This window comes from Phalacrocorax carbo, chromosome 2 (assembly GCF_963921805.1).
Source record: "Phalacrocorax carbo chromosome 2, bPhaCar2.1, whole genome shotgun sequence".
Taxonomy (NCBI): Eukaryota; Metazoa; Chordata; class Aves; order Suliformes; family Phalacrocoracidae; genus Phalacrocorax; species Phalacrocorax carbo.
In genome coordinates this window covers 156,998,882-157,025,447 of record NC_087514.1, presented here as the reverse complement: position 1 = coordinate 157,025,447, position 26,566 = coordinate 156,998,882, and the positions used below count along the sequence as shown (strand labels likewise).

At 39.9% G+C, this 26,566-nt stretch overlaps 2 protein-coding genes across 4 annotated transcripts in view; one reads left to right on the top strand and one right to left on the bottom strand.

Annotated features, from left to right (window-relative positions):
- The window catches only part of ESYT2 (extended synaptotagmin 2), a 95,430-nt gene extending 89,900 nt beyond the window's left edge, over positions 1-5,530 (bottom strand). The window contains exon 1 of one of the 2 annotated variants that reach the window (XM_064445013.1): positions 5,001-5,530. In XM_064445013.1, the coding sequence (XP_064301083.1) occupies positions 5,001-5,354 (354 nt within the window). In that variant the 5' untranslated portion in view covers positions 5,355-5,530. The remainder of the gene's footprint in view (positions 1-5,000) is intronic. The other variant, XM_064445014.1, reaches the window with a different exon arrangement.
- Positions 5,531-12,363: 6,833 nt separating this feature from the next.
- The window catches only part of DYNC2I1 (dynein 2 intermediate chain 1), a 33,453-nt gene continuing 19,250 nt past the window's right edge, over positions 12,364-26,566 (top strand). Inside the window, exons 1-8 of one of the 2 annotated variants that reach the window (XR_010371787.1) lie at positions 12,364-12,859; positions 16,917-16,970; positions 18,515-18,947; positions 19,508-19,560; positions 20,189-20,509; positions 22,225-22,283; positions 24,099-24,156; positions 25,840-25,917. Coding sequence is in view for 1 of the 2 variants with exons in the window: in XM_064445012.1 (XP_064301082.1) it covers positions 12,398-12,859; positions 16,917-16,970; positions 18,515-18,947; positions 19,508-19,560; positions 20,189-20,509; positions 22,225-22,283; positions 24,099-24,156; positions 25,840-25,917 (1,518 nt within the window). In the remaining variant the exon portion in view is untranslated. The remainder of the gene's footprint in view (positions 12,860-16,916; positions 16,971-18,514; positions 18,948-19,507; positions 19,561-20,188; positions 20,510-22,224; positions 22,284-24,098; positions 24,157-25,839; positions 25,918-26,566) is intronic. The other variant, XM_064445012.1, reaches the window with a different exon arrangement.

Here is a 26,566-nt window from a genome sequence, read left to right as displayed (position 1 = left end):
CATATAAACTGATTAGATCCAGCTTAGCATTAAGTAGCCATACATGTAAGTAACTTTCCTTATAAATCACTCCTCGGTAAATTCAATGTAACATGCTCAACTAACATTTGGAGAAAGGATCAGAAGACTTGTGTCACAATGCCTCACAGCCTTCTTTTTCATGTTTTGGTATGCTGTATAAAAACCCACGTACAATTCCTACAGCTACAATAATAACAGCATTAACTGAAGGTATAATTAGAAGTAAAGAGGAAGATCTTTTTGTTCTATGGCAATTAAAAACAAACATCGCATTCCAGAAGTCCACTTGTTTATCAGGTTTACTGAGTACATACTTAACACTCATCAGCAGGGATTCTTAGAAGATTCCTGTCCTGAACTATCAACCTAAGATCTAGTTAGCAAGTTTGATTCTACATCATTAAGAAATCTTTGTACCAAATACATGTAAGAGCATAACCACCTCAACCTTCCCTGCAGATGTCACTCAGTACAGGATATGACTCTGCTGCTAGAGCTACCTAACTATTTTTCTTCCACATACATAGCAGGTCTGCCTTCCTAATATCAGTAAATACCAATGTCTTTATTGCTCTAACCACGTTATCAGCATATTTGACAATAAGGTCATGGAAGGGCTTGGGGTGGGGAGGGGGAAGTAGGTATGCATATTTTATTCTAACACAAGAGTAAATACAAATAATTTCAGAGTTATAAATATCAATTTCCATATTCAGACACGTGTTCTTAAGTCTGCTTTTACCCAGAATGGTTCCTCATCCCTTAAACACTAGCAGTTTGTTCAACATTCAGTAAAACTTTCAACTAAGAAATATGTAACTGCTGCTGAAGTTACGCTTTACTGAACATCACATTGCAAAAATGCTCAGCTAAACATGGGTTGATAACTATTTCATTGATTACTGTAGCTATACCTCAGCATCTAGTAAAAACAGTACATGCTGACATTATCTCTCCCCTGTAGGTGTAGTGGTCATATAGCAGTTCAGTGGTAATTCACAATACTTGCAGTATGCAAGAATTTCATACAAGCTTCCCAAGAGAAAGAAGATCTACCAGATTTCTTTACAACAGGACTGTAAATCTGTTGAGTTAAAAAGGTGACTAGACATCTTTTCATGTTAGGCATTTTTTTCCTTTTACCTTCACTAGACGAGAAAACAAAACAACAAAAACAAAACCCAAAAAACATTCCAAACAAAACATTCTAAAACAAACATTCCAAAACAAAACATTCCAAACTAGAGCAGAAACTCAAGCGAGCCTATAGGACCCAAAATGCTACAGGAAACTTGTGATTAATGTTTTAATATGACATTATTTCACTACAGTGAGGTACAGTATTTCAGTTTCTGTATAATACATTGTTAGGGATACAAAGAAAATTGTCTAAATCTGTTTTCATAATCAATTATTTAAAAACACTAAGATTTATTCCTATTTCAGTCTCCTGCTGATTGCTGACAGACTGCACACAGATACAGCTCCTGGTACCAGGCCAAATTTACGATTAATCTGGGGGAAAAAACTCAGCATGGCTTTTTATTGGTACATTGAAGAAAACAGGAGTCAAAGTTTCACTTATCCAAAAAGATGTCGAACATGGTATATTGGCATGTTATAAAAGTCACATTAAGTAACCAAAAACTCCCACAACAGCAAAATTAGATTAACTTTTTTGGTTGTTCGGAGAAAGAACAAAGTAAATTTGTTATACCACTGAGATTATGAGATTCCATTAATGTTTTAAAAATAAAAGGCAACATGATACCTGGCCTTTAAGAAAGCAGAGTCCTGGTTTGCTACCTTCTACCGTCTATTTAAGTAGCGACACTTAAATTGCCACTCTCCTTATATATGTTTTCATCTTAATGACATTCATTCTAGTACAAAACACATCTAGTGTACAAAAAATGTTGCTAAGAAAGGGGAAATGTCGACTTATTTAAAGACCGTTTTGATCTCCAATCCTTTCTCATCATAAATTCTGCTGCCTAGTTTTAAATGACTTGGAAAAGCACCCACCTCTGCTCCCTCCCACCCCATATAATCAGTGACATCTTCCAAACATGCAGCAGAGCTTAACTACATGTTAGGAAGTCTACGAGTACAGATCTTATTCTTTTAAGACAGTATATGAAATATTTTTTAGCACATACATATTTCTTTTAAATAATTCAGTGTTGACATTTTAAATAACATAGCTTGTATTCATTTTACATGCACAGTACAGAATATTCCTATTGTATAATCACCTGCTTATGGAAGAACTAAATCTAACTTAGGAAACTAATAATTAACATTATGAGCTCTAGTGTGACAGCACAAGAGTATCACTTTCAAGTTGTAACTGAGCATATTGCCACCAGAAAAACCTTAAATCATTACTCCTGCAATAACCACTTTTTTAAAAAAATATAACTCAGTGCAGTATAACTGATTATTTAACTGGAATCGCTAAAGCAGCAATCAATCCCAAGGTAGCGGGGTGGAAGGAAATCACACCTTACATACACTACTGCTCAGCTAAAGTCCTCTTCCAATCAAGAGCCCAGATACCAAATGTCAAGTAAATGTTTGGGATGTTTCATAATTTTAGTTGAAAATTTTCCTGTATCTAAAACACAGCACTGTCCTACTCAAGTAACTTAAAGTTTATTTTCGTGACCAGAAACCAAAGGAATACCCTCCAGAGTTCACACTGAGATGGATAAAATTGATACCTAATAAAGAGATGTCAGGCTCCATAAACCACCCAGAAGCTCTTATTTGAAATATGATTGAAATCTATGAATCTCCAAGACAACACACATAAAGCAGAATGAAGGAGAACAGCAGTTTTCCAAGGCACATTACAGAGGCAGCAAAAAGACTCATAATAAAGCTTAATGACTATGACAGCAGACATTGAAGACCACTTTTGATTTAAGGAGGCCTTCAGTTCTCAGAAGATGTCTGTTTTTCAGACTCCATTTCATCCAGAAGCTACATCTATTTGGAAGCACGGTATTTCCAGAACGTGGCATATATGTCAGCAGAAAAGAACCAAGACTTAGAATTTAAGAACATGATTAAAGAGGGGGGGAGGAAAAAACCACCACCACCAAAAAAAAACCAGCAGTGATTTACAGTGTGTCTGCCAACTACTGTATCAGAAGGTGACACTTTTTGGGAAACCCTGCATATTAATCAGTTGCTTTCTCATAATACCATAGGATATGCAGGTGTTTGCAGCCTGTACACATCCCGGTCATTTTTTTTTTTTGCCTTTGACTTCAGTCAAAAGGTTCTTTTCTAACTCTTTAGTTATTTGGACAACTGTTACAAGGAATTAATTGCCATTTTATCAAAGGTAAAAAATTTTGATTTAAAATACATTTACATGCAGCACTAAGCTCAAATATCTACTGCTTAGTTACCAGCAGATAGTTATTAAATACAACCCTCCACAAGTCTATCTTCAATTAATTCATTTTAAATGCATCAAATCAGAACACTTCTATGATATGGCTACATGATTACAGCGGAAAAAAAAAAACCCAAAACACAACACAGAGCTAACACACAAGCTGTTAACCACATTATTTAAGACTCACATCTCAGCTTCAAGCAGTAAAACCACCTCTACTCTTTTAAACACTGTTCCCATTTTACCATGATCTTCCACTAGAACTTGGGTAAAAGACAGGAAGAAACGGGAGTAAAATAAGCCTCCCATTTCACATCTACCCACTATATTATCTCCAGATGTCTGGAACTCCTATAACTTCCTTAGCAGAGCTGGGACAGGTCACATCAGGCACAGAAATCTGATCACATGAAAACAGCTACCTGGATATTTATCATTGCAACACCGCTTGATGCACAGTCACTGCAAAGAGTAGGTAGCAGAGATGTGGATGGCTATTACTGAGGAGAGGAGAGCAGTCAACAGAGAAACCACACGGAAAGTATTCGGCAGAAACCTTCAAGACTTCAGGTATGTGGGCTAAGGGAGCAGCAAGCTCGGCGCAGCAGATTGCCGGGGCAGAGCAGGACATACAGAGGCCTGGATGAGCACTGACACTGCCGGGTGGGGGGCTGTCAGCTGTATTTAGGGAACTGTTAATTCTCCAAAGTAAAAATTACAAAGAAGTATTCAACTTTGAAGCTGAGTTTCAGTTAAAAAAAAAACAAAAAACCAAACAAACGGTAGTTCCAAAGTCTTAATAGAAAGCCTAAAACTTGTGAAGGAAGGCTCTGCTTTCGAAGAAAGCCTTTTAAAACCAACCACAGCAATGCACAAATAAGACCACCAAAGCCCCTTTACCTTAGTCCTCACATCACAACCCTGACACCAGCCAGAAACCCCACCTCATTTTTCGGTCACTCTTTATTAAGTAACGCTTTACTGAAAACCGTTACGATAGCGGTTTTGCCTGCCTCGGACCTCAACTTTTGAAGAAAAGCCTCCTGCCCACGTCGCGAGATCCGTGCCCCATAGAGCCCTCGCTGCATCCAAGGCGTGTGCGTCCCTGCCGTCTGAGGGGGATAAAGCCCAAACCCTGAGGCAGTTTATTTCTGGGAGGGAAACCCCGGCCACGCCAGACTCGGTGCAGCGCGGCAGCGCCGCGGGGCCGTCACCTCCGGGCAGGCGCGCCCGCGGCGCTAACGGACCGGGCGGGCGGCGGGGACAGGCCACCCCGGCGGAGGGAGGGTCCCCGCCGGACGCCAAGTCTCGAAAGAAGCCGGCAGAGCGGGACGAGTAGACCAGGGGCTCGGGAGATGCCACCTCCTCATCGTCCCCCTCCCGCCGGGGCGGCTGCGGAGCTCCGGCCTGCGGCGAGCGTCTTCCCCCGCAGCCCGGGGAGACGGGGCCGCCCCGGGGGTGGGGGTCAGGCAGCTCCCGGGGAGGCGACCGGCCCCAGCCCGCCCGGCGGCCGCGCTGCCTGCCGGGCACGGAGCTCCCTCGGAAGCGCCTAAGGGTGTTGGCCACTCACCCACGCAGGCAGATCCGCGGAGGAGACGCTGAGCCGCACCGCCTCCTCCTCGTCCTCCAGGAAGGCGAGCGCCCGGCCCAGGCGGGAGGTCTTGCCGCCGCGGTGCCTGCGGATCCAGAAGAGCCCGCACAGAGCGATGAGGACCCAGCTGAAGCTCAGCCCCAGGTAGCCCAGCACGTACACAGGGAAGATCAGCACGAAGCTCCTCGCAAACTGCGACACCAAACCCGTCACGTCCACGCTCAGCAGTGGCGGCGGCTCCGGCACCGAGTCCCCAGCCGCCGCCTTCTCCGCGGCGGCGGGATCCGTGGCGGAGCCCGCGTCGGAGGACTGCTTCGCCGCAGCCCCGCTCATGCTGTCGCAGCGGCGGTTCCTAGAGCTGCTGCTGCTGCTACTGCTGCGCTGCTCCTCCTCCTCCTCCTCGGGCGCTGGCTGCGAGCGGGCGGGGGGGCAGGGCGGCGGCGGCGCCTCGCATCCTGCGCCCGGCCCCGCTCGCCGCGCACCGACACCAACCGCCGCCCGCTTCCGGGTTCGGGGCGGCCTGGCCCAGGCCACCGCCGCCGCCGCCGCGGGGAGGGCGGTGCAGCCGGGGGAGGGAGGGCGGTGCCGGCCCGGGGAGGCGCCTCGGACCCGGCCACGGCCGCAGCTTCTGGGCCCTCCCCGCTCGGCCGCCTCCCGTCCCCTCCCTCCGCCGGGCCCGAGGCGGCGTCACTCCCGCTCCTCCTTCCCTTCCAGGCCTGCCTGAGAAGGGCGGGTTCGCCGTACGCGGATCCGCGCCAGGAGATCATCGCCCCTCGCCGAGCTCCCCTCACAGCCGCCGGGACCCCCACCTGGGGGACAGCCAGCCCGGCCCGGATCGGCCCAGCCGCTCGTCACGGCCACCGGCCATCGCTGCTTGGCCGCGCGGGAAGGAGCGGGCACCGTGCGGCGGGAAGCGGGGCCGTAACGAGGAAGCGGGCTCTGGCCGGGTGGCGCGAAGCGGAACCGGCTCGCCACGGCGCTGGGGACGGCTGGTGTGTGCTTCTTCACTAGCGAACCGCACCTTGTCGCCGCTCACGCGTGCGGTTGCATCGGTTCTACCTGCTACACCCTTCAGTGATAAGCTTCGTATTTTTCCTTCTTCTCTATTGACGGATATTATTAAAGGCCCGAGTGATCAATGGCTCAGAAGAACCAGAGGCCAGTCACTCCGCTCCTCAGTTATAACAGGTGTTCCCCAAGCTTTGCTCACACATCCTCGGCTAAAGCCGATTCCTCTGCATCTTGTTAATACAGAGGCACCCGCGATCCAGGCCCTTGGGGTTATGCAAGCCCTGATCTGTGGAACTAAGCTGATTTTCTACAGGCTGTGTCCTGTATCCCTTTCTCATAGTAAGACCCAGTTCCCACATCATTCCTCCTACATTCCTTTATCTTTTCAATAATTTTTTTATGTAACTACCAGTTTTGGAAAAGGCAGCTGTTGCGTGTCCTTAGCTGTGTGCTAATCAGTTTGTTGGTATGCACTTGCTGATTAAACTCAGCATTTACCAGGAGGTTTTCTCCTTTTGGCTTTAAATAGCCAACCGTGCACTTCCTGGGAATGAGGGCCCTTTCTCCTGTCTTCAGCTGCCGATTTTCACAAAATCGTAGGGTTTTATGAGGCTAGTATTTGCAGGCAGGGAAGGGGGGAGAACAGATTTAGCCAATAGGCTGAAAAGTTACAAAAACACATTAAAATGGACAAATAGGAAAGCTGTATAAGCTTTATTTCCTTAAGAAGTGAAAGCAACCTTATCTCAATTATACAGAGAAATGGAAAGTCAGAAAGGCAATGACACTAAAGTTGTTTGCTCAGTGCTGCACAGCAGAATAGGAAAAATAATCCATATCTTGACAACTGAATATGCAGTTTTGTTGCATCATCTGTCCAAATTCCCTCCGTGCCTGCAACTAGACACACTCTAAGTAAAACCAATTTCTGGCTGTAGGCTCGTGTTGCTCTTCTTTACTCCTTCTTTACTCCCTCTTTACCATGGATGGTGTGTGTTCTCCACCTGTATAAATAGGTTAGTCAGGCTGAAAATTCAGAACAACTGAATGATACAAAAAGGAGTAGCATGTAGGACCCTATAAAAGCTTGTTACCTTAAACTATGGATATCAAGTATGACTGTGTGACCCCTTTGGATACCCATAGCATCAAACTACAGTAAATGTCGGCGATTTTTTGCATTGTATTCCTCTTCTAATTGCTTAGTTTGCTTATATAGACTTTCTTGTGAACTCCTCACTCCTGAGTTCCAGGAACACCTGGTACAAATGGCCATATTGTATGCTGGCTCCCTCCATTACAACCAATACTGATAATAATTTCTCATTTTTTCAAGCCCTTTGTTCTCAGTCTTGGACTCCATTGCTCCATTTTACTTCCCTATCTGGCTTCACAGTATCTGAAGCAGAATACAACTGTACCACAAACCGAAATGAAAATTCAGAACGAGAAAAAAAAAGTGATTGAATTAACATGACATTTGCCAACTCTTTACCATATGCTGTATCTTATTCTGGTCTCCTTTACATCTCTGTGCCTATTCTGCAAAACAGCTGGATACAGAATTTGTAGAGGACTACCCTGTACAGTCAGTATTAATACACTGGAGAAGCACATCAGAGAAAAATTAACCTTGTAGAAGCATTTAGGATGATGTCCTGGTTTCAGCTGGGCTAGAGTTAATTTTCCTCCCAGTAGCTAGTATGGGGCTATGTTTTGGATTTGTGCTGAAAATAGTGTTGATAAGGTGGAGATGTTTTAGTTACTAAGTTGTGCTTACACTAGTCAAGGACTTTTTCAGTTTCCCATGCTCTGCTGGGTGCACAAGGAGCTGGGAGGGAACACAGCTGGGAAAGTGACCCCAGGGATGTCCCACACCATATGATGTCATGCTCAGCTTATAAAGCTGGGGGAAGAAGAAGTAAAGGGTGGTGGGTTGTTCAGAGTGATGTGGTTGTCTTCCCAAGTAACTCTTACATGTGATGGAGCCCTGCTTTCCTGGAGATGGCTGAGCACCTCCCTGCCCATGGGAAGCAGTGAATGAATTCCTTGTTTTGCTTCACTTGTGTTCATGGCTTTTGGTTTACTTATTAAAGGGTGACAGTTGGACTTGATGATCTTAGAGGTCTTTTCCAACCTTAATGATTCTATAAACTGTCTTTATCTCAACCCATGATTTTTCTCACTTTTCTGCTTCTCTCCCCCATCCCACTGTGGGGGGGGAGTGAGCCAGTGGCTGTGTGGGACTTGGTTCCAGGCTGCGGCTAAACCATGACAGATGACAAACATGTAATTGTAGGCCTGACAGCCCAGCATTGGTCCTGGGCAGAGTATTTCATTAGCTGATACAGAAGCTTGATTAATGAGAACTAAAGGTGGGTAATACTGTGCCAATCAATTAGGAAAACAGAGGCAAGATCTTGTACCATTACTTTGAAAGCATTTATCTATAACATCAATAAAAAGTTCTAATAAAGAGGTTAGCACTGACTTCTTAGAACTTGTAGATAACTGATTTGGTCCCCCACTGTATTTTGACGAACAACCTGGGTGGTATGAAATTAGCATGCCACTATTATAATAGGGACAAGACAGTCTTGTTAAAATCAAGATACAAGCTCTGCTGCTAGGGGATAGATCAGGGTCAGTTAGTCTATTATAAAGTTTTTCATAAATTTTTCTGAATAAGCACAAGTTATTTGTTTATTCTAATCTTCTTTGGTGCTTATAAATTGTTTAATAATTTGCTTGAGAATCCTGGCATTGTTAATTCATGTTATTTCCTGTTCCTATTATTTAATACTTATGACAGCAGTCTCCAATCCATCAGGAACTCTTGAAGATATTCACTTATGGCATAGAGATTACTCTGGCTTTTCCTTAAGTATCCTATAGTGAATTCAATCAGCTACAGAGCTGATTGTATTTATCTCATTTAAATAATATTCTTTCATATCCTGCTTTGTAGTCTGTTGCCTTCTTAGAATTTTAATTAATACTTTTTGCTTGCAGTATTCCTTTATACCCATTCTTAGCCATATGTGTTGGTTCCTCCTTTTTAATGTTTGGGTTTTTGTGGTTTTTTTGCTTTTTCAAACGCAGTAGCTTCTACTAGAGTCAAAGTAGTGTCGTCCTATGTTTATCTTTACCTTGCGTCACATCGGTTTGCCATGAGGCTTTTTTCCCAGTAAGTACCAACACTATTCTTCGGAATAACTTCCCAAAAGACCTTGTTTATACATCTGGGTTTTTGAGGATTAGAAAATTTGGCAAAATTCAGTTTATGTGTGTGTGAAGTGTTAAAGTGAATTTATATGTAAGTGACGTTTTAAAGTGAAAATGAAGATCTAAGTTTCCCTGACTTCTTTGGATTTCAAACAAGAAAACATGTTTTGGAAGCAATTTTAATCGTTGCTTCTTGGCTATTTTCTGTAGCAGTTAATCTTCCTGAAGAATACTATTTGATATTATCCCTTATTTTATCCAACAGAACTATTTCAGTCTGATGCTTCTCTCTACAGGTTTTTAACTATTTAATAGAAAACACTATTGGATAGAAATCTGAGCATGTTTACTCAAGACTTTTTTCCTAAAAATTTTGATTATTAATGGAAACATAGTTTACATGGTTTCATCCTAGTAAATTCTCATGATGGGATACTCACTGCTTCTGTGTTTGATTTTATCCAACCTGCTTTAGATTATCTAGTATATAGCACAGATATTTTCTGCCTGCTTCAAATTATCTCATGTATAGCACAAAGAAGAGTCAGAAGACTCTAGCATACCTGTTCAGTATACAGACCTTCTGTTGTGTGGAACAAAACCATACATGTCTGATCCCTGGTATCACCCCATCCATCTTCAGTTTCACTGAATGCAAAAGTTGTACTCTCATGATAAGATCCTGAAATATTGTTCCTGAAGACAGAAATACTTTCTACTAAAATGTGCTGCTTAGTAAGTTTTCCCAATAATCATCGTCTCCTTTTTCTTCCCTAATGGGGTTCTTACAAGTTATAGTTCAAAACTCACGGCACAGTTTACTTCCAAGATCCACATTTTTGCTGTTTCTGTTTATGAACCTGGAGGGCTAACATAAGCATTTTGAACGTTTTGCAAGAGGTCATTTATACACCTCTGTTGATAGTAATATTTGAGTTTTCTTCTCATCTTCATAAGGCCTCAGCAGAAATTGGTTAAAATAAGGGGAAAAAACGTAGCTACAAAGCCTAGATGCTAAAAAGTATCTTCCCTCATACAAAAAAGCGTTTTTTTGTAATCATAAAAGAATTATAATTTTTAAGCATAGTGGAGGGTTGCCATGTTGTACCTATGAGGGTTGATACTTCCAGTAATCTTTTGGTGTAATGCAGTGGTGTATCACTCCATAGAAAGGTGAAGAAAAATGCAATATTGCTTCACAGGATTAGAAGAACATCCAAAGACAAAAAATACCTTATTATTACAGAATGTAAAAAGCTGATTTATTTTATATTCCTGTTTTTCAGATAACAGTGCAGGTGAAGAAGAAAAGTTGACCAAGCCAGATATGAGAAAAGCATGTAGAAGCTAAAACTGTATTAAAATTCCCAGGGCTGCCAAAAGCCTTGTTTACACCACCTTTCTTTCCAAGAAAAGCTAGGGCATCCTTTTATGCTGTCCAGTAATACAACAGAAATGTTACATTTTATGGCCTGTATTCGCACAATTCTAACACCTATTTTTTTAACTGTTTTTTTTTACTGTTTTTATAAACAGTAAAACTACCAATGTATCCACTTTTTCCACTACATTGGTAAGAAACTGTAGTTTATTTTAATACATGGTGGAAACACTTAAACATGCACAGATTTTAGGTGTGTTATTCCAAAGGTGTTATTCTGTCTTGTGTTCTCACAGAGCAGTTAAACTTCACTTTGATCCCTGGCTTTAAGGTTTGAAAAGTTCTTTCTAAACCCTCTAGCGGTGCCTTCCCACATCCATAATTTGTGTCTTGCCATAAAGCTGCCTGACTAGTATACTCTAACAGGGGTAGGAAAAAGCTATTGGCAGTCAAAACTGATAGGTTTTTTTGGGTAACAAATACATATGCATATTCTAAAGAGTCGATGGAAGGACCAGAACTCAAAAAAACCCTTTGTCTTCTGTCCAGTCTTTGGTATCTCTGTCATATTTGCTATATTGTTGTTAAAAACAAAATTCTATCAGAGTACTTGAAGGTAGTTTTTGTCCTTCAGCCTCCATATATGTAGGACAGCATTTCTATAGAGTATCCTTTACGAAGCAGATGCCGACTTCCATGTGTTTATAACAGTGTCACCATTTTGGCTAAACAGCTTTTTGAGTTAATCCAAGATGGCTTACAAGTGCATTTTTATTTGTATAGAAGATACAAGAGAAGGGAAGAGGATATAAAATGCTGATTATTACTGTTCTGCCAAAGACAGGTAAGTAATTCATAAGAATGTTTATTAGTAGTTTAGTATCCATAGATGCTTATATTTAGTGGATGTAATTTAGCCCTTAAAGGTCATATTTACAGTTAATGGTGGTTTGTTGGTTTTTGGCTTTTTTTTTTTTTAATAAAATATTGAGGGTGATTCCCCCCCCCCCATCCTAATTGCTTGCTTAATTTGCCTTTGCTTTTCTGCTACATGATAAAGGAAAATATTTCATAGTCTGGACAGTGAGGCAACTTTTTTTATTCTGGAAACACGATTAAGAGGCAAATGCATTGAGGCTTTGTACATATTTGTCAACTGACTGTTCAAGGCCAAGTATAAGGGGTTGAATTTTATCTCTTTGAAGCCAGGGTGACAAACTCCTCTTGAACTAAGGGAGGAATGTTTCTCAAGTGCAAATATGCCTCTTCCTTTGCTTCCCCCCCCCGCCCCCCGTAGTCAGTTTTCTACAAACTTTATTAATATTAGTAGTAACAGATACGTATTAACTTTTTGCGGTATATTTTACTCGTAAGAAGGAAAAATAGACAAGAAAGTTAAAAGTGCCTAGAGGAATTTTCAGCCGGTCTTTTAAATCGCACGTAAATAGGTTGTAAATACTCGCAGCGACAGCAGCACACACCTTTCCCGCAGGCAATCACCCGGTACTTCAAGCTCCTTTCACGTGTGCCTGGTGAGCTGCTGCTTGCTCTTTGTTGCAGAAAACAGCTCCGGTATTTGGTACTGTGGGAACATTATTAGCATTTTCTTTTCTACAGGTGTTCTTCATGCCTGCCTCTACCCAACATCTCGGTAAACGGCAGATTAAGTTAATCATGTCGCCCTTATCATTAACATTTTTTTTCTTTTCCCACAGTAATCGTGCATGACTGTACTAAAAGCGAACCAGCTCACTTAGGGATGGTCTCACGGTGTACTTGGCCTGTAACAGGTCAGCAGCGCGCAGAACAACAGTGCTTCAAGGCCGGTTCAAATCCAGCTGTCTGGATGCGCGCCCCGTCCCGCCTCCCAGGACAGTGCTCGGCGGCTCCGAGCCCTCCCGGGGCCGCTCCGCCTCAGGCGGCCCAGCTGGGCGCCGAACCGAGCACCCCACGTTGCCGCTCCTCGCTGGGGAGGGCCAGCCGCCACCCCGCCGAGCCGCGCCCTGCCCCTCACCTCCCGCCGCCTCTCCCTTCCCCACAGTCCTGTGCGGCAGCGGCACCTTCCGGCTCCGGCAGCGGCCCCGGCGCTCGGCCGCCTCCCTCTCGCCGCCCGTTGCTAGGCTGGCCCGGAGGCAGCTGCCGCCCCGTCCTGCCCGCTCGGAGGTGGCCGGTGGCGGCGGGACGCGGCGCCCCGCCCGCTCCCGGCATGGAGGGTGACAAGGTGAGGGGCCGCCGGGGAGAGGCCGGGGCTCCGGGGAACTGGCCAGCTCGCGGCGCCGCCCAGGCCCGGCTGTCGCGGGCACCGCGCGAGGCGCCGTCCCGCCTCGCCCCCTTCCCTCCGCTCCGGCGGGGCCCCGAGGGGCGCCGGGGCCGGTGGCGGCGGGGCACGACCGCCGCCCGGCCCGTCCGGTTCTGCGCGGCCTCCGCCTGCTCCCAGCCCCGTGCGCTTTGGTGCCTTGGCGGCTGCCAGAGCCGTCCCCTCACCGGCCGCCTCCCTCTGCCGCCACTCGTGTCCCCAGGGCATCTGTGGGGGCAAGGGCAGGAGGCAGCTCTCGTGTTTCTTCTGCTGGCCCTGAGCACCCCCGTGGCACTCCGTGGGCAATTACAGTCCCCGTGTTCGGTCAGCACGCCGATGAAACCCTCACCCAAGTAGCAGTAGTAAGAAAGCCCTTATTCCTCTGGCTGAAGGGTGAGACTGTATCAGCCACAGATCTTTCTGCAGAAGAGGATAGGTGGTTTGTGGAAATACCCGAAGCTGATAACGTTTCAGACTGTAGATAAAGGATGTTTAATAATTGATACTTCTGTAACTGCTAATCCTTGGGTTTTAGTTCTTTAGGAATGCTTGTAAGTTCTGCATGGTGGTCTGAGATGGCAAAGTTTGTAGAGCCCCAGAATGAGCAACACAAAACCACATGGGCATACTGACATCAATTACTGTGTTACTTCTGCTTTTTCAAGTGAATATGTATCAAATCACTTCTATTACTGTAGTGTGAATCTGGATTTTACAACCAATTAATTTGTGGTTGAGCTGAATATAAAATGGAGTAGGTAACAGAATGGCTGGTCAGGATATGTGAATTAGTATGTTAGGACCGCTCTAAAAACTTCCATTAATATATCATTTCAGTTGTACTAACAGTCATGCTGTATGAGGAAGCTGCCTTTTGCCATTTCTATTCTACCAAATCAAGCCCATGACTTTTGATGTTTACCTGTTTGACGGCTCTCAAATATACAACTCATACTGGAAATAAGAAATATAAATATTTGTATGTAAAAATAAAGTACTTTTCCCTGGCTTAAAAACTACAGACACTACTGTTTTTCTGTTTCTTTAGAATCATAGTTAACTGAGTTCTTAACTTAGTTAAAAACTTAATATTAAGTTCTGAAAACCTCCAGTCCTAGGTTGTGAGTGAAGAAATCCTTCTTGATCACTCTTGAAGAGTTTATCTAAAGTAGCAAGGTCTCTTATTCTAACTTCATAAGGCAAGATACTTATTGTTTAGTTTAAAGAACAGATTCTTAAATGTTAAAAATTTTCATAGTACTTTTTGAGTTCAGTAAATCTGTGGCATTTTATGTCAGCTGATGAGCTCCCCGTGCTCTCGGGATGAATTTAATTAAACCCCAGTGTGATTTAAATAACTAATCTTAATCTGGATTTAAGTTATTGTATAAGGACTTCTAAATTAGCAGACAGGTAAGAAACATCAAAAATCCTTTTGCAATTTGTTTTAAACATTGCTTTTTGTGTGTACAGGGATTACTCACAGAGGGACAGTGGTCTCAAAGGTATTAAGTTTTTTTAAGCTTTCTAGAAGATCCCTCTTTTTTTCTATGTGTTTGGTAGTCTGCTGCAAAAGCAGAGAATTAAGTGGAAAATCATACATAAAAGCAACAGATTCTAGTGATGTTGGGGAGATGAAAACTGTAGACCCCAGAAAAGTGGCAGATGCACCTTTTTGGGCACCAGAGAATCATCTTGAAATGTTTGCAGCATGCTTTTGGTCTCAGCTTTGAAATAAATCTCAAACTACCTTATCTGATATTGTCTATCACTTCTACTGGTTTTAGACTATTAACATAATTCACATTCTTTCTTTGCTAATATGTACCTAAATACTGTCTAAAACCAAAACATAGTTATATATATTGAGGATTTTAAATAGGTTACTATTTGAGACTCTGTTTTCTTCCCATCCATATCCTTCCTTCCAGTTTACCCTCACACAAGTTCTGTTGAGTTTCTTAGGCTTTGTTAAAACTCCACTCAAGAAAAAGAATCACTTTTGGTTTTACTTTCTCGTCTGACTTTCTGCAGTAGTAAATAGTTGTACTTTTTTGCCTTTTTTAAGGATTGGAAGAAAATAAAGGGCACTTTGTTACAAAGGCTGCCTTCTTGGTACTTCTGATCAAATTTAGAGGAAGCTTGCCAGTCCACTACAGTCTTCTATAAAATCTAAGTTTGAAAAGAGAAGAATTTTTTTGTGTGTAATAAATAAAATGGACTGCTAAAATGGTGCTTCTATATAATCAATTAGCGAAAAATGGGCACCATATGTTTATTTTCTTCCACCAGTGCAGCTCATCATTCAAATATTTATCAGCGATTATTTTAGTAACTTACCAGGTCTACATTTGAGAATAAGTGTAGCCTGGTCATGTCACTGAATATAGTCATCATGCTACAATGAACTAGTTAAAAATATTCAATAGATTAAAATTCCTCATTTGCTTTAGTGACCTCAAGCAATATGATTTTTTTTTCCTAGTTTAATCTACTTAGGAGCAGCCAAGCAGTTAAAAGCAGTAGCTCTGCAAATGAAGATTGAAGAAATAGAACCTATTTAACTAGGGAAAAGTCTAGTGAAACTATCTCCATGTATACTTTGCTTATTTCCATTACCTTTATACTTTTTTCTTCAATGCTACATACAAGTATTTCATATGGCGGTCAACTTGCACGTGTAGTCTGAACCATTTTAAAATACTAAGTGACAGTTGACTGAAAAATAGTGCCAGCATTTTTTGAGATGCATGTAGTTACTAAACCAGAAGCTTCCTTGGTTCACTTGAAATGCACAGTAATCCGTGTTTAACTTCTAGTGTTTAAAAATCTAATTAAAATGTGTTGTGGCTGTGTCAGATCCCTGCTGATGAAAAGAAAAAGATTACCTTTGTCATGGTATTTTTAGATTCATTGCTTGCCCATGTTAGTTGTCCCCAGAAATGTTCTTACAGCTGATTTTGGGTCAGCTCAAATGATACATCTGAGGGGAAAATACTGTATTTACTGTTTGCCACGTGAGTGGATTCTGTGAGTGGTTCTGCAGAAGAAGGATCTGGGGGACCTGGTGGACAGACGCTTGAACATAAGTCATCAGGGTGCTCTTCAGGTGGTTATGGTGAACCACATACTGGCTATGTGTATCTTGAAGACCATAGCTAGCAGATGTAGGGAAGGCTATTCTCAGCATTTATGAGGCCTTGTCTGCAGTACTGTGTCTGGTTTTAAGGCCCCCGGTACTAAAGAGATTCTGTAGCGAGGGACTGAGATGGCAATGGGGCCAGAGCCCTGATGTGTGTGGGAAGGAGGTTAAGGAGCTGTTCAGGCTAGAGAAAATTAACTCTGGCAGGGGATCTAGCTGCTGTCTTCAAGTATCTAAAGAGGATCTGTGGAAAAGATGGAGCCAAATTCTTTTCTGAGATGTACTGTGAGAGAACAGAAGGCAATGGCCCTAACTATCAGCAAAGGAAATTATGACTTGGTATAAGGAAAAAAAAATCTAATTGAGAGTGGTCAAACCTAGGAACCAGGTTGCCCAGAAAAACTCCAACTTCAGACGTATTAAAACCTCACCTAAGTAAGTCCCTGACCAGGACTTTGAAGTTAGATCTGATAGACCAGGAGGCTGAACCTAATGACACTGATGCATTGATTACTTTCCAAAAGCGGCCTGTTTGTACCCATTTGGTCTATCATTGGAAGACCAGTTGAAGGGCCGCACTGTTATCCACCATAGGCACTGACCTCAGAATTGGTTATGACATGTGCACAGAGCTGCACAACCCGGTAGAAGTCTGAGCTTCAGTCCTCTTCCAGGTGCAGTCCGATCAGGTACGCAGTAAGTATACACATTAGGGCTGAATCAAATTAATGTTTACACTGCAAAATGCAATGGTACTTGCCATATATACCTTGATCCTTTCCTTTGAAAAACTAATTGTTAAATGATTTACTCAGCCTTTTGCTGTCTTTTCTGTTCTAGAAAAGAACCAAAGAAGATACTTGGAAATCAGAAGAACTTAGGAAACATCTTAGGGTGATTTTATTTTATTTCTACTAGTTTTGATGTTGTTACTTTACAACAGTGTAATTAATTGATAGTCTAAACATAGAGGATTGACTGCTTGTTCTACTAAGCCACTGTGCCTTGTGGGGATCTATAATAGGCCTTTAAGGCTTTTTGGTGCACCAGACACTTTAGACCTGCATCACTGAATACCAGCAGTACAGATCTTTAATGTGTACTTCCCTGCCACAACTCTTCTGGAATCCCTCTAGTCCAAGTGTGTCCAGGGGCTGGCCCACTCAACTGTTTCTAGCTACACAAGTCATATGAGATTACGGATTTCTTAATTAGGTAAATGGAAAAAGTACCATCGATATGGTAATCACGCAGCACACAATGCGGTCTGATTTGCTAGTGACCTAAATCCAAGTTACAGCTCTCCTTTATATACACTTATTCACTCTCCTACGTTTATATTATGTATTGTATTTACTATCATAATCTGTCATGTTTATCATATGCTTTTGAACTGGTTAATTATTTGGCGGTCAAATAGGCATTCAGGCTGCAGTCAGTTACAGCATTGATATTCATATTGGTTTTGTGCTATATTTTTTTAAAAGCTGTTTTCCAATATGTATCATCTTTTCTACGTCTTGCACAGATCTTCACTAGCCCTTCAATAAACTAAAGCATCCTGCTTGTTAATCTATTACCTAGTTTTCTATCAATTACATTTCACAGCTCCCTATTATTTCAGTACCAGTGCTACAGTAAAAGTACTTTGTTTTTTTTAGACATTCAGTAACATTTCCACTACTTCCATGTGAGCTAAAGGAAACAAATTTGAGTTGAAATGCTTTAGTTCCAACATAAATGGTTGGTTTGACTTTTGTTTCTCTGAAACAGATGGATAAAGTTTAATTCACTTTACTCATTGACTAGAATCAAAGCAAGTTCTGTTTGTTCTGCATTGTGTAAAAAGCTGGAATCGTGGATGTAGTGAGATCAGTGGGAGTTGTGGTGCTTGCTTGAGGAATATGTAATCTCTTATGACTTTAGAAGAATACAAGAATAGTTGCATCCTCAAGGGGTCTGGGCCAAAAATTTTCTTTCCCAGTTTTTATATGCTGCTTTCTGCTCAAGTGAAAGCTAATCTATTCTAAAGGCAGCTGCAGGATGCCCAGTTATCTATCCTTATAGTTATATGGGTAACATATTTTACAAGATGGCAGTTTCTGTCTACATGAGCTAACAGCTCTAAGATGCTTAGTTAATTTTTCAGCTTAGCTCTAAACTGAATGCACAGTTCCACAGTAATTTTCTTAACCAGATTCTTTTCAAATACCTTGAAAATGCAGCTTATTATTTATTTCATTTATTCATTCATTAAATTTTTTTTTTACAATAAATACAGACATAACATTAGCAATTTTACAGAGTAAGCCTAGGAATAGATCAGCATTTTAATACAGCTTGGGAAATTAAATTCATAGTTAGCGATCCACTTTTTTTTTTTTTTTCACATGAATATTATAATGGATTTTTTTAATTATTTTTTTTTTTAATTTCAGGCATCACAACCAGATAGTCCAAATGCAGACCAAAAGCACAGAGAAAAGAAAGTTCAGAAAGAGAGGTCTGTTAATGACACAGACACTGATAAACATGAACGCAAAGACAGAGGGAAGAGCAAGGAAAGAATGAGAGAGAGAGAGAGATTTAAATCTGGTGAAAGAGACAGAGATAAAATGAGAGAGAGAGAAAGGGGAAAAGAGCACCGGAGAGAAGGAGACCAAGCGAGATACAAAGATAAGCTTCGAGAGTCAAGTTTGGAGAAAGAGAGATACAGTGTACCAAAACATAAAGACAGGGAAAGCGACAGAGAACGAGACAAAAAGCATAAAAGACATGAGATAAAACAAATAGGTACAGAAAATAATCTGAAATCTGTTGAAGGAAAAGATAAAGGACATCACAGAAGAAGAGAAAGCAGGCATCATTTGGGTAAGTTGCTTTAGGTTGCTGTTGTACTGTGAAATATTTTATATTTAGATAGAAATACTCTTGAAACCATACCCCATTTGTACTGACAGGATAAAGACAGGCAGGTGTGAGTACCTGCCGAAATGTATATCTTTACAGAATGTAGTGCTAACCTAGTTTTATTCTGGTGCTTTGAAAACTTTTGATGCTCATTTCCCTTTCTCTGAAGAGAGGATGAATGCCATTGTTTTTGTGAGTCAGTTGACTTGGAAAGAGTAAGTACCTTCCTGCCTAGACGTTCTCTACTGAACGATCCATTTGAATCCCCAAGTTGTGGGGTGCTTGCTGAAGTTAGTAGCGTGTGTCATTACTCTTACCATTACACAAGACAATTGAGAACAGAGGGATTCAGTAGGAAAGAAAACGGAGTTACCAGCTTTGGAGAGAGAATTTCAGAAGAATGCTAAGTTATTTTTAGAAAGCTCTTCTGTTTTAGAAAACCCATGTCACTGAGTCATTATTTTTTACAGAGTTTGAGTATAATAAAATTTGTTCTTTAATTTATACATGTATTTTTTTAGAGGAGGAGAAAACAAAAAGTGAAGAGCGAGAAAGAAGACATACAGAAAAGAAGGTAAAGGAAGGGAAAGGAATTAAGTTTTTCATAATGAGATAAGATAAAATTGTAGAATAATGAAGAAACTGGATCAGACTCCAGTTCCCAAGAAATCCAAGAGATGTATAGTTAGTAAGGTCCTCACAAGCGTACAAAACATACACCAACAAAACAAAATATATCTGAGCCATTCTATTTTAAGGACATACTTCATCCTTTTTTTTTGAAGTAAAAGTAAAATAAAATTTGTATAACAGTGCTTTATTTTTGTACAGCTACATCAAAATTTTCCATTTGCTATTTATGCCTTTATTACAAGGATATCGTAAAGTATACATCCTATTTTATATTAGACCACCTAGTAAACAAAGAATTAAATTGTAATGTGAAGAAAACATAATCTAAAGAATTTTCTGTAGCAAAGTATGGGATGTCCCAGAAGAAATATCAGAATCTCAAGTGATACGATAATTTGAAACTTGCCGTCATAAGAGATCTAAAAGAATTGGCTGGAAGAGTCATGTGGCAGAAAGAGATAAGGGGCTTACAAATCCATTGTTCTAATAGTCAAAAATAGATAGATTTGTGAAGATAAAACAGTCTTGGAGAACTTTCTAACTCTTTAATGTTATTTTTCTCTTTACAGGCTAATGATACCAAAAAGATCATTGACAAATTTTTAGCCTACAACGTTGAAGAAGGTGAACGTGTATACAAGTTACAGAATGATCAAGAGTTGGATAAAGAGGGAGAAAGAAGACGCAGAGGAAAAAAAGAATATTATGTTAGGCCAGGAAAAGAGAGGCTTTCAGAAGAGAGAAGTCATAAACATTATGAAAAGGAAGAAGAATATAAATTAAAAAGATCTAAAGAGGGATCTTCCCATGGAAACAGAGAAGGGCAACCATCAGAATCTAATGAGAGAGTAAAAAGTAGAGAAAATGAGAGAAAGCAGCATGATCTAAGGGTTAGTTTTGTTAAGACTTTAAAATGTTACATCATGGCTTACTTTAAGTGTTGATGTATCATCATTGATAAGGTGAATAATAAAAATACTTGGACTGTAAGTCAACATTTTCTGAAATTCAAGGCTTAAATGGTGGATTAAAATACTACAACTGCATTTAAATATCCTAACCTAAAGCAGATTCCTTCTATGAGATTTAAACTACAACCTTGTTTATGTGTTAGAAATGTCTTTTATTCATAAAATTCTTTATTGCACTGACTTTTGAAATTTTTACTAACACTCTGAGGTGGAGATGAGATTAGGCTAGAGGTCCATTAAAATGTATTGGCTGCCTTTATAGAAAGAAAAATTATTATAATAGAAGCTGTTTTCAGTGTTGCCTATGAAGAGAGCATGGATACCTGACTCACAAGGAGGCACTTGAGTATAGATCCCTTATATTTATGGTTTTTGCCTCTACTTCTGAAGCCATCTTTTAGTTAGCCATCTTTTATGTTTCTAATACAGAGCATGATGTTATATCCTAGAGACTTAATCAAAACTTTGATATGTTTTACTGGTTTTTATAATACAAATACTAATTCTACAAGAATTAATGAAGAAATATATATGAGTTTGTAACCTAAAATCAGGTAAGTTTTGTGGAACATAGAGCCATTCAGATGGTCTAAGGTAGTGTCTTCTGCTGCCTAAAGAGTGAAGATGTACGAGTTCTCAAAGAAACATTCAGAAATATATTTTCTAGTGAAAATACTAGGCATCTTCAGTGTAGGGGCCCACTACAAGTGATCCTGTAACTAGCCTTCTGCTGCAGAAATCAAAGTCTATCAGGAGCTTATTCAAGGTTTGACTTCCTTGGAAATTTACTCAAGTAGCTGTTACAGAATATATGTATTGATGCCCGTGCTTCTGTCTCAAGAGTTTTGTTTCTTTTTCTGATGTTCATGGATAGAGAAAAGCACCTTTATCTTAAATAGACTATTGAATACTTTCCCAAACTTAGAAAACCTTCATAATACAGAATTTAAAGACTCAAGTCCCTATACTGGGGAGTAAACGTGCCTGAGACTGTCCTCTGTCCCTGGGTCAAACTGGTGTGAATTCTTGCCGTCCATACTGTTGAAATCTCCTTTTTTGGAACAGGCTGGCCACAGCCTACTGAGGTCAGCTCTTAGTCTCTATCAGTTTTTCAGCCATGCCTGGGGGTTATTTGGGAAAGTGCTCTGGGCTCATAGTTTAGCCACTGGGCTCAGAGCATTTTTTAACCACTGTTACTAACATACTGATGTGAAGGTATGCTATAAAAAAGCCAGAATTTACTGTTAAAGTGTTATAAGGTTTTGTTAAGCAAAGGAGAAGGTTCAGGATCCTTTCTTGTTTCCTTTCTGAAATGTGTTGCAGAAGGGGATGTAGCCAAACTTCACTCCCTAGTGTTTAATGTTTTCAGGAGAAGCTCATATTATGCGTATAGCATATCTTTTCTGGATGTTTCTTTTCTTTGCTTACCATATCTGTAAGGAGGAGGTTATTCTGATGTTAGTTCATACACAGAACTTCTTACAAGCAATGGCTGATAAAAAAGAAGTATGTGCCTTTGAAATAATTCATTAGAAATCTTTCTTGCAGTTTAATACCACTACTACTAGTACAGGTTCATATACATATTTTCTCTCAGCATTTCTGACACATGAATATTGTGACTTCTCTCACAGAACAGAGAATACAAAAAAGAGGAGAGGATTCAAGAAGAAATGAGCCATCAGCATGTAAGGTAAATTCGGAGATTTAAAATAAGTATCTACTGCATGGTATCTGCTAAGATTCAGTTGCCACCAAAACAATAAGCATGAATTCTTGATCTCAGATATCTAGGGTGAATATATTTTTTTTCATAGGCCCTTTGTACAATACTATAGCAATTAAAAAACCAAACCTCTGTCTTTTGCATCTAAGAGGATTCATATAAAAATGTATGTATTTGTATTCCTTTTTTTTTTCTGCCCCAGGATGGCAAGAGATATGTTGCAGTCCTTGCAAACTGCATATATAATAATCTGGGCAATTAGTTTGGGAGACAGAAATGTTGTATTGTAGCATGTGGAAATTCACTGTGCTGTCATGTGGACACATGAAAGGTTCATGATGAACTACATAGGAGTCTCTTATATTGTTTATTTTAATTTTAATATCTCTACTTAATTCCTACTCTGGGATGGTACCTTAAACATTATATATAGAGAGCAAGTTTACTGTTGTAGGTGAAAGGGAAAGGCCCAGGTCAGTAGGATCAGTAGGATCAGTAAAATTTCAGGATGATATTTCTGAGTTTTACTACTAGCAAATATAAAATCTTACTGAAGTCCTCTAAATATTCTAGTGCTCTTTGCATTTTTTAATGCTTCAGCCATGTGAAATTTGTATACAACTTCGTGAAGTATAATTCTCTGGGTGTGTTGTCAGTCACAATTCTCATTCTTAAACCCTAGTTTAGCTTCCTAGCTAATAGAAGACTGGCATGCTGGCTTTGGGGGACACTGACAGAGATAGTGAAGTCATTACCACTCTTGGCTAAGTATTACTACTGTTTATTAAGCACGGGGCAGATCACTTTAGTTGTAGTGAATTTGTCATTGTGGAAGTATATTCCTGTACAAAAGAAAAAAATGGAATCTTTCAGAATACATATGTTGGGATGCTTCCTAGCAGCAGCACTCAACTGTGTCAAGCAGTGCCAAATATACAGGTTATATTTTGAAGCTGTTGCTGGTGGGGTGTTGTTGGGGGGAGTCACTGCTTGTGCATAGCTGGGAAAAAGGTGTTAGCCATTTCTGAATGGCAAGGAAGTCAGTATGGTTTATTGGGATATCCCAAAACCATGGTTCAGCCTCAAGCACTGTCAATGTGGAATCATTCTGATTTGTTAAGAGAGGATCCAGGCAAATTTTAATTTTTGATGTTGCCTTTTCTTATGCTGGTCATTCCAACAGCAGTATATATGAACACCCTTTTACTTACAAAGACAGAACATTCTCTTCACCAAGTCCGATAGTCTACTTATAAAATAAATAGTTTGCTTAGGAGCAGAGCTGGTTGTTGATTTTTTTCCTGCTCTCTGACCCTGATTGTTTTGTCCTCATAAATAAAATGCCTGAATGAAAGACCATGTTTGAATGTCAGTCTATGATTTATAGCTTTAGAACACATTACACCATCGTGATCTTGATCTCCAGTTTCCTGCAGATATTAATACAACTAATAGATGTGTAAGTTTAATGTTTTTTTTTTTCTAATTTTTCTTCTGTTTCGATGCAATTATAGGCATTAAATTTGGACAAGGTTTTTGTAGTTCTTAGCTGATTAATCACATGGCTCTGTCATAATTTTGTATCATAAATAGAGATCTATAAAAGTATTTGTAGAAATATTTCAGTTTATTGGAAAATTTCAGCTATTTTTTCCTTTTCAGGAAAAAAAGACCTATTTTTTTCTAAAACAAACAAACAAAAACAACCAGAAAACAAAATCAAAACAAAACTAGTGCTTTCTTCTGAGTTAACCAATACAATTGATGTTTTCTTTTCAATAGGACTGTAAAAGATAAAGGAAAGCTCATTGAAAAAGAGAAAAGGGACACAAGACAAGAGGTAAAAATGTTTGGGTTTGGAACTTAGAATGTGTTTTTCTTGGGATTAGTAACAATTACAATATGTATTTCAATATCATGTCATTCTAAGATAAGATTTATGTGTCTTGGTCTTCAGGTATCCTAACCTCTCTGTCTGGATACAGCATTAGAAAATTTATTTATTCTGTGTAAATTTGCTAAGCATTGAAGGTAACCATCTATCAGCTGTATTTTAGTATCTTCTGTGCTTGAAAAAATGATTCACAGGAAGTGGGAAGTGTTTAGATGTGTAATACAAATAATTTACAATTCATCTACACATACCTAAAGTATATTATTTCTTTCTATAAACAGCTGATGTAGGTGAATAATATGTGATGTAAGCAAGTGAAATGCAGCTAGGAATGTAATTCATATATGTCTCTTAAAACAGTTGACATAAGAAAGAGGAAATTATTTTTATATCTTTAAATGGACAGACGCAGACAGAACCAAGATTTCAGCAAGCCTGAAGAGCAAGCTGTGTAGACTTGGGTTTATTTGGACCAGTCTGTGCAGATACAGCCTAACTTTACCATAAAAAGTTTTAAAATATTTTGTCATATTTTCAACTGTTTGTAACCATCCCCCAGAATCCAAATTCTGTTTTGGAATGTTGTAGCATTATTGTCCTGATCTGGGAAAAAGTAGCAATACCTAATGAAGACATCCTTTTCCACACTCTGACGTTATGGGCAGTCATATATCTTTCATATATCTTTCAGTAACGTATCTTTCAAAACCATACTAACTTGTATTAAAACCTGGCTGTTTTCATGCCAGAAATACTTACCTTTCAAGGACGTTCTAAGACCTCTGTTATTCTTTCCTTCTCAGGAAAGAGGTAATAGGTGTGCTGTTATGCTGGATACTTTTCATAAAACCTCGCATTTCTTTCCATTTTGGAATCTGTTGAAATCCCTCACATGTGGATAATTTAGTCTGTGAGTTTGAAGAGGCTATTGAAGGAAGAGGCTGACTAAAGATTGGATACATCGCTGTGTGTTGTTTTAAGCTTTTTGTTTGTTTGGGGTACATGTTGTGGTAATTAAATGGCATTATTTTAATCACGTTCAATAAGCTAGAGAAAGGCAATTTCTTTGAAGTTATTTCAGGGATGCCATAAATATTATTCCATGTCAATACAGTAGGGGATTCAATGTTAACAAAATTAAGGTATAAAAATACCTTATTTTCTGGTTGTATCCATGTCTCTCTTTTCCTGGTTCCAACATCTGCACTATTTTATTAACAGGTTGAGTCCCCCAGTATAACTTCAATATAGGAATAATTTTGTCTAATCCTCAAAAAAGTAGAACAGACTTTATTTTGTTGTTACTCCATCATAACAGCTACTGTATCCTATTGAAATTATAGGCCACACTGCAGTTTTTATGTCTTTATGGGTAAAAATACTGATGAGAAAACAGTTGGTCTTCCCAAGATAAGATTTTCTTTTTTTCTTCCTGTATTATTAAGTCAGTAATTATCATTTGTTAATACACTTTTATTTATATTTCTAAACTGAATTTTTGTATGTTTGCTTGAAAATGTAGAAATATGTGAAGAACAGCTATTCGCCTGTCTTTATGCTAAGATTTGGCAGATAAAAACAAATTTTTTGTAAGATTATTTAACAGTTTCATCAATTTTTCTCATTTAGGAAACGCGAGATACACACATCTATAATTCAGACACGGGATTTGATAACTTTTCAGCAAATTATGAAGATGATTTTGAAGTAAGTAAAAGCATACAACTGTCTTTCTGAAGTAATTCTTACGTATCAAAATAGTGATTACCTTTATTCACAGAAATAAAATTATAGGATGTTACATGGTTTATACTTATTCTTTTTTGGTGACAGTGACCTTACTTTGGCTAATGGTAGGTAATGAGTACATAAATGTTGGGCAGAAACTGTCCGCTATGTATTTATTTAGTTTTCATCAGGGGATGGGAACCAACTTTTGCTTTTGAGTTGCAGTCTTCACAAGATGCTTTTTCTGTCTTCCTGGATTTCAATTATTTAAATTATTTTCTGTGAGAAATGCTGAATTTTTTGAATAATGGGAGCAAACAATTGACTTCAGGACAAAAAAAAAAAGCTTCATTCTTTTTCATTACAAAAAAAATCAGAGAAAAAAGTATTGACACACAGCTGTCCCTTCACTAATTTGTTTAATTGAACTCTTTCTTTCAGCTGTCTTTTGTTTACTGTAAAGTTAAGCTAGAAGAGTGTGTCGAATGTGCTTTCATTGCTAGCGGAACACCTTTATTCAACAAAGCTAGAACTAATCTCCACTTACTTAAGGAGTGATGTCCACTGTTGAGCTTTCCCTACAGTAGCCCTTTGCCATTCAGTGGAGAAATGAATGTGTTTAAGGCTT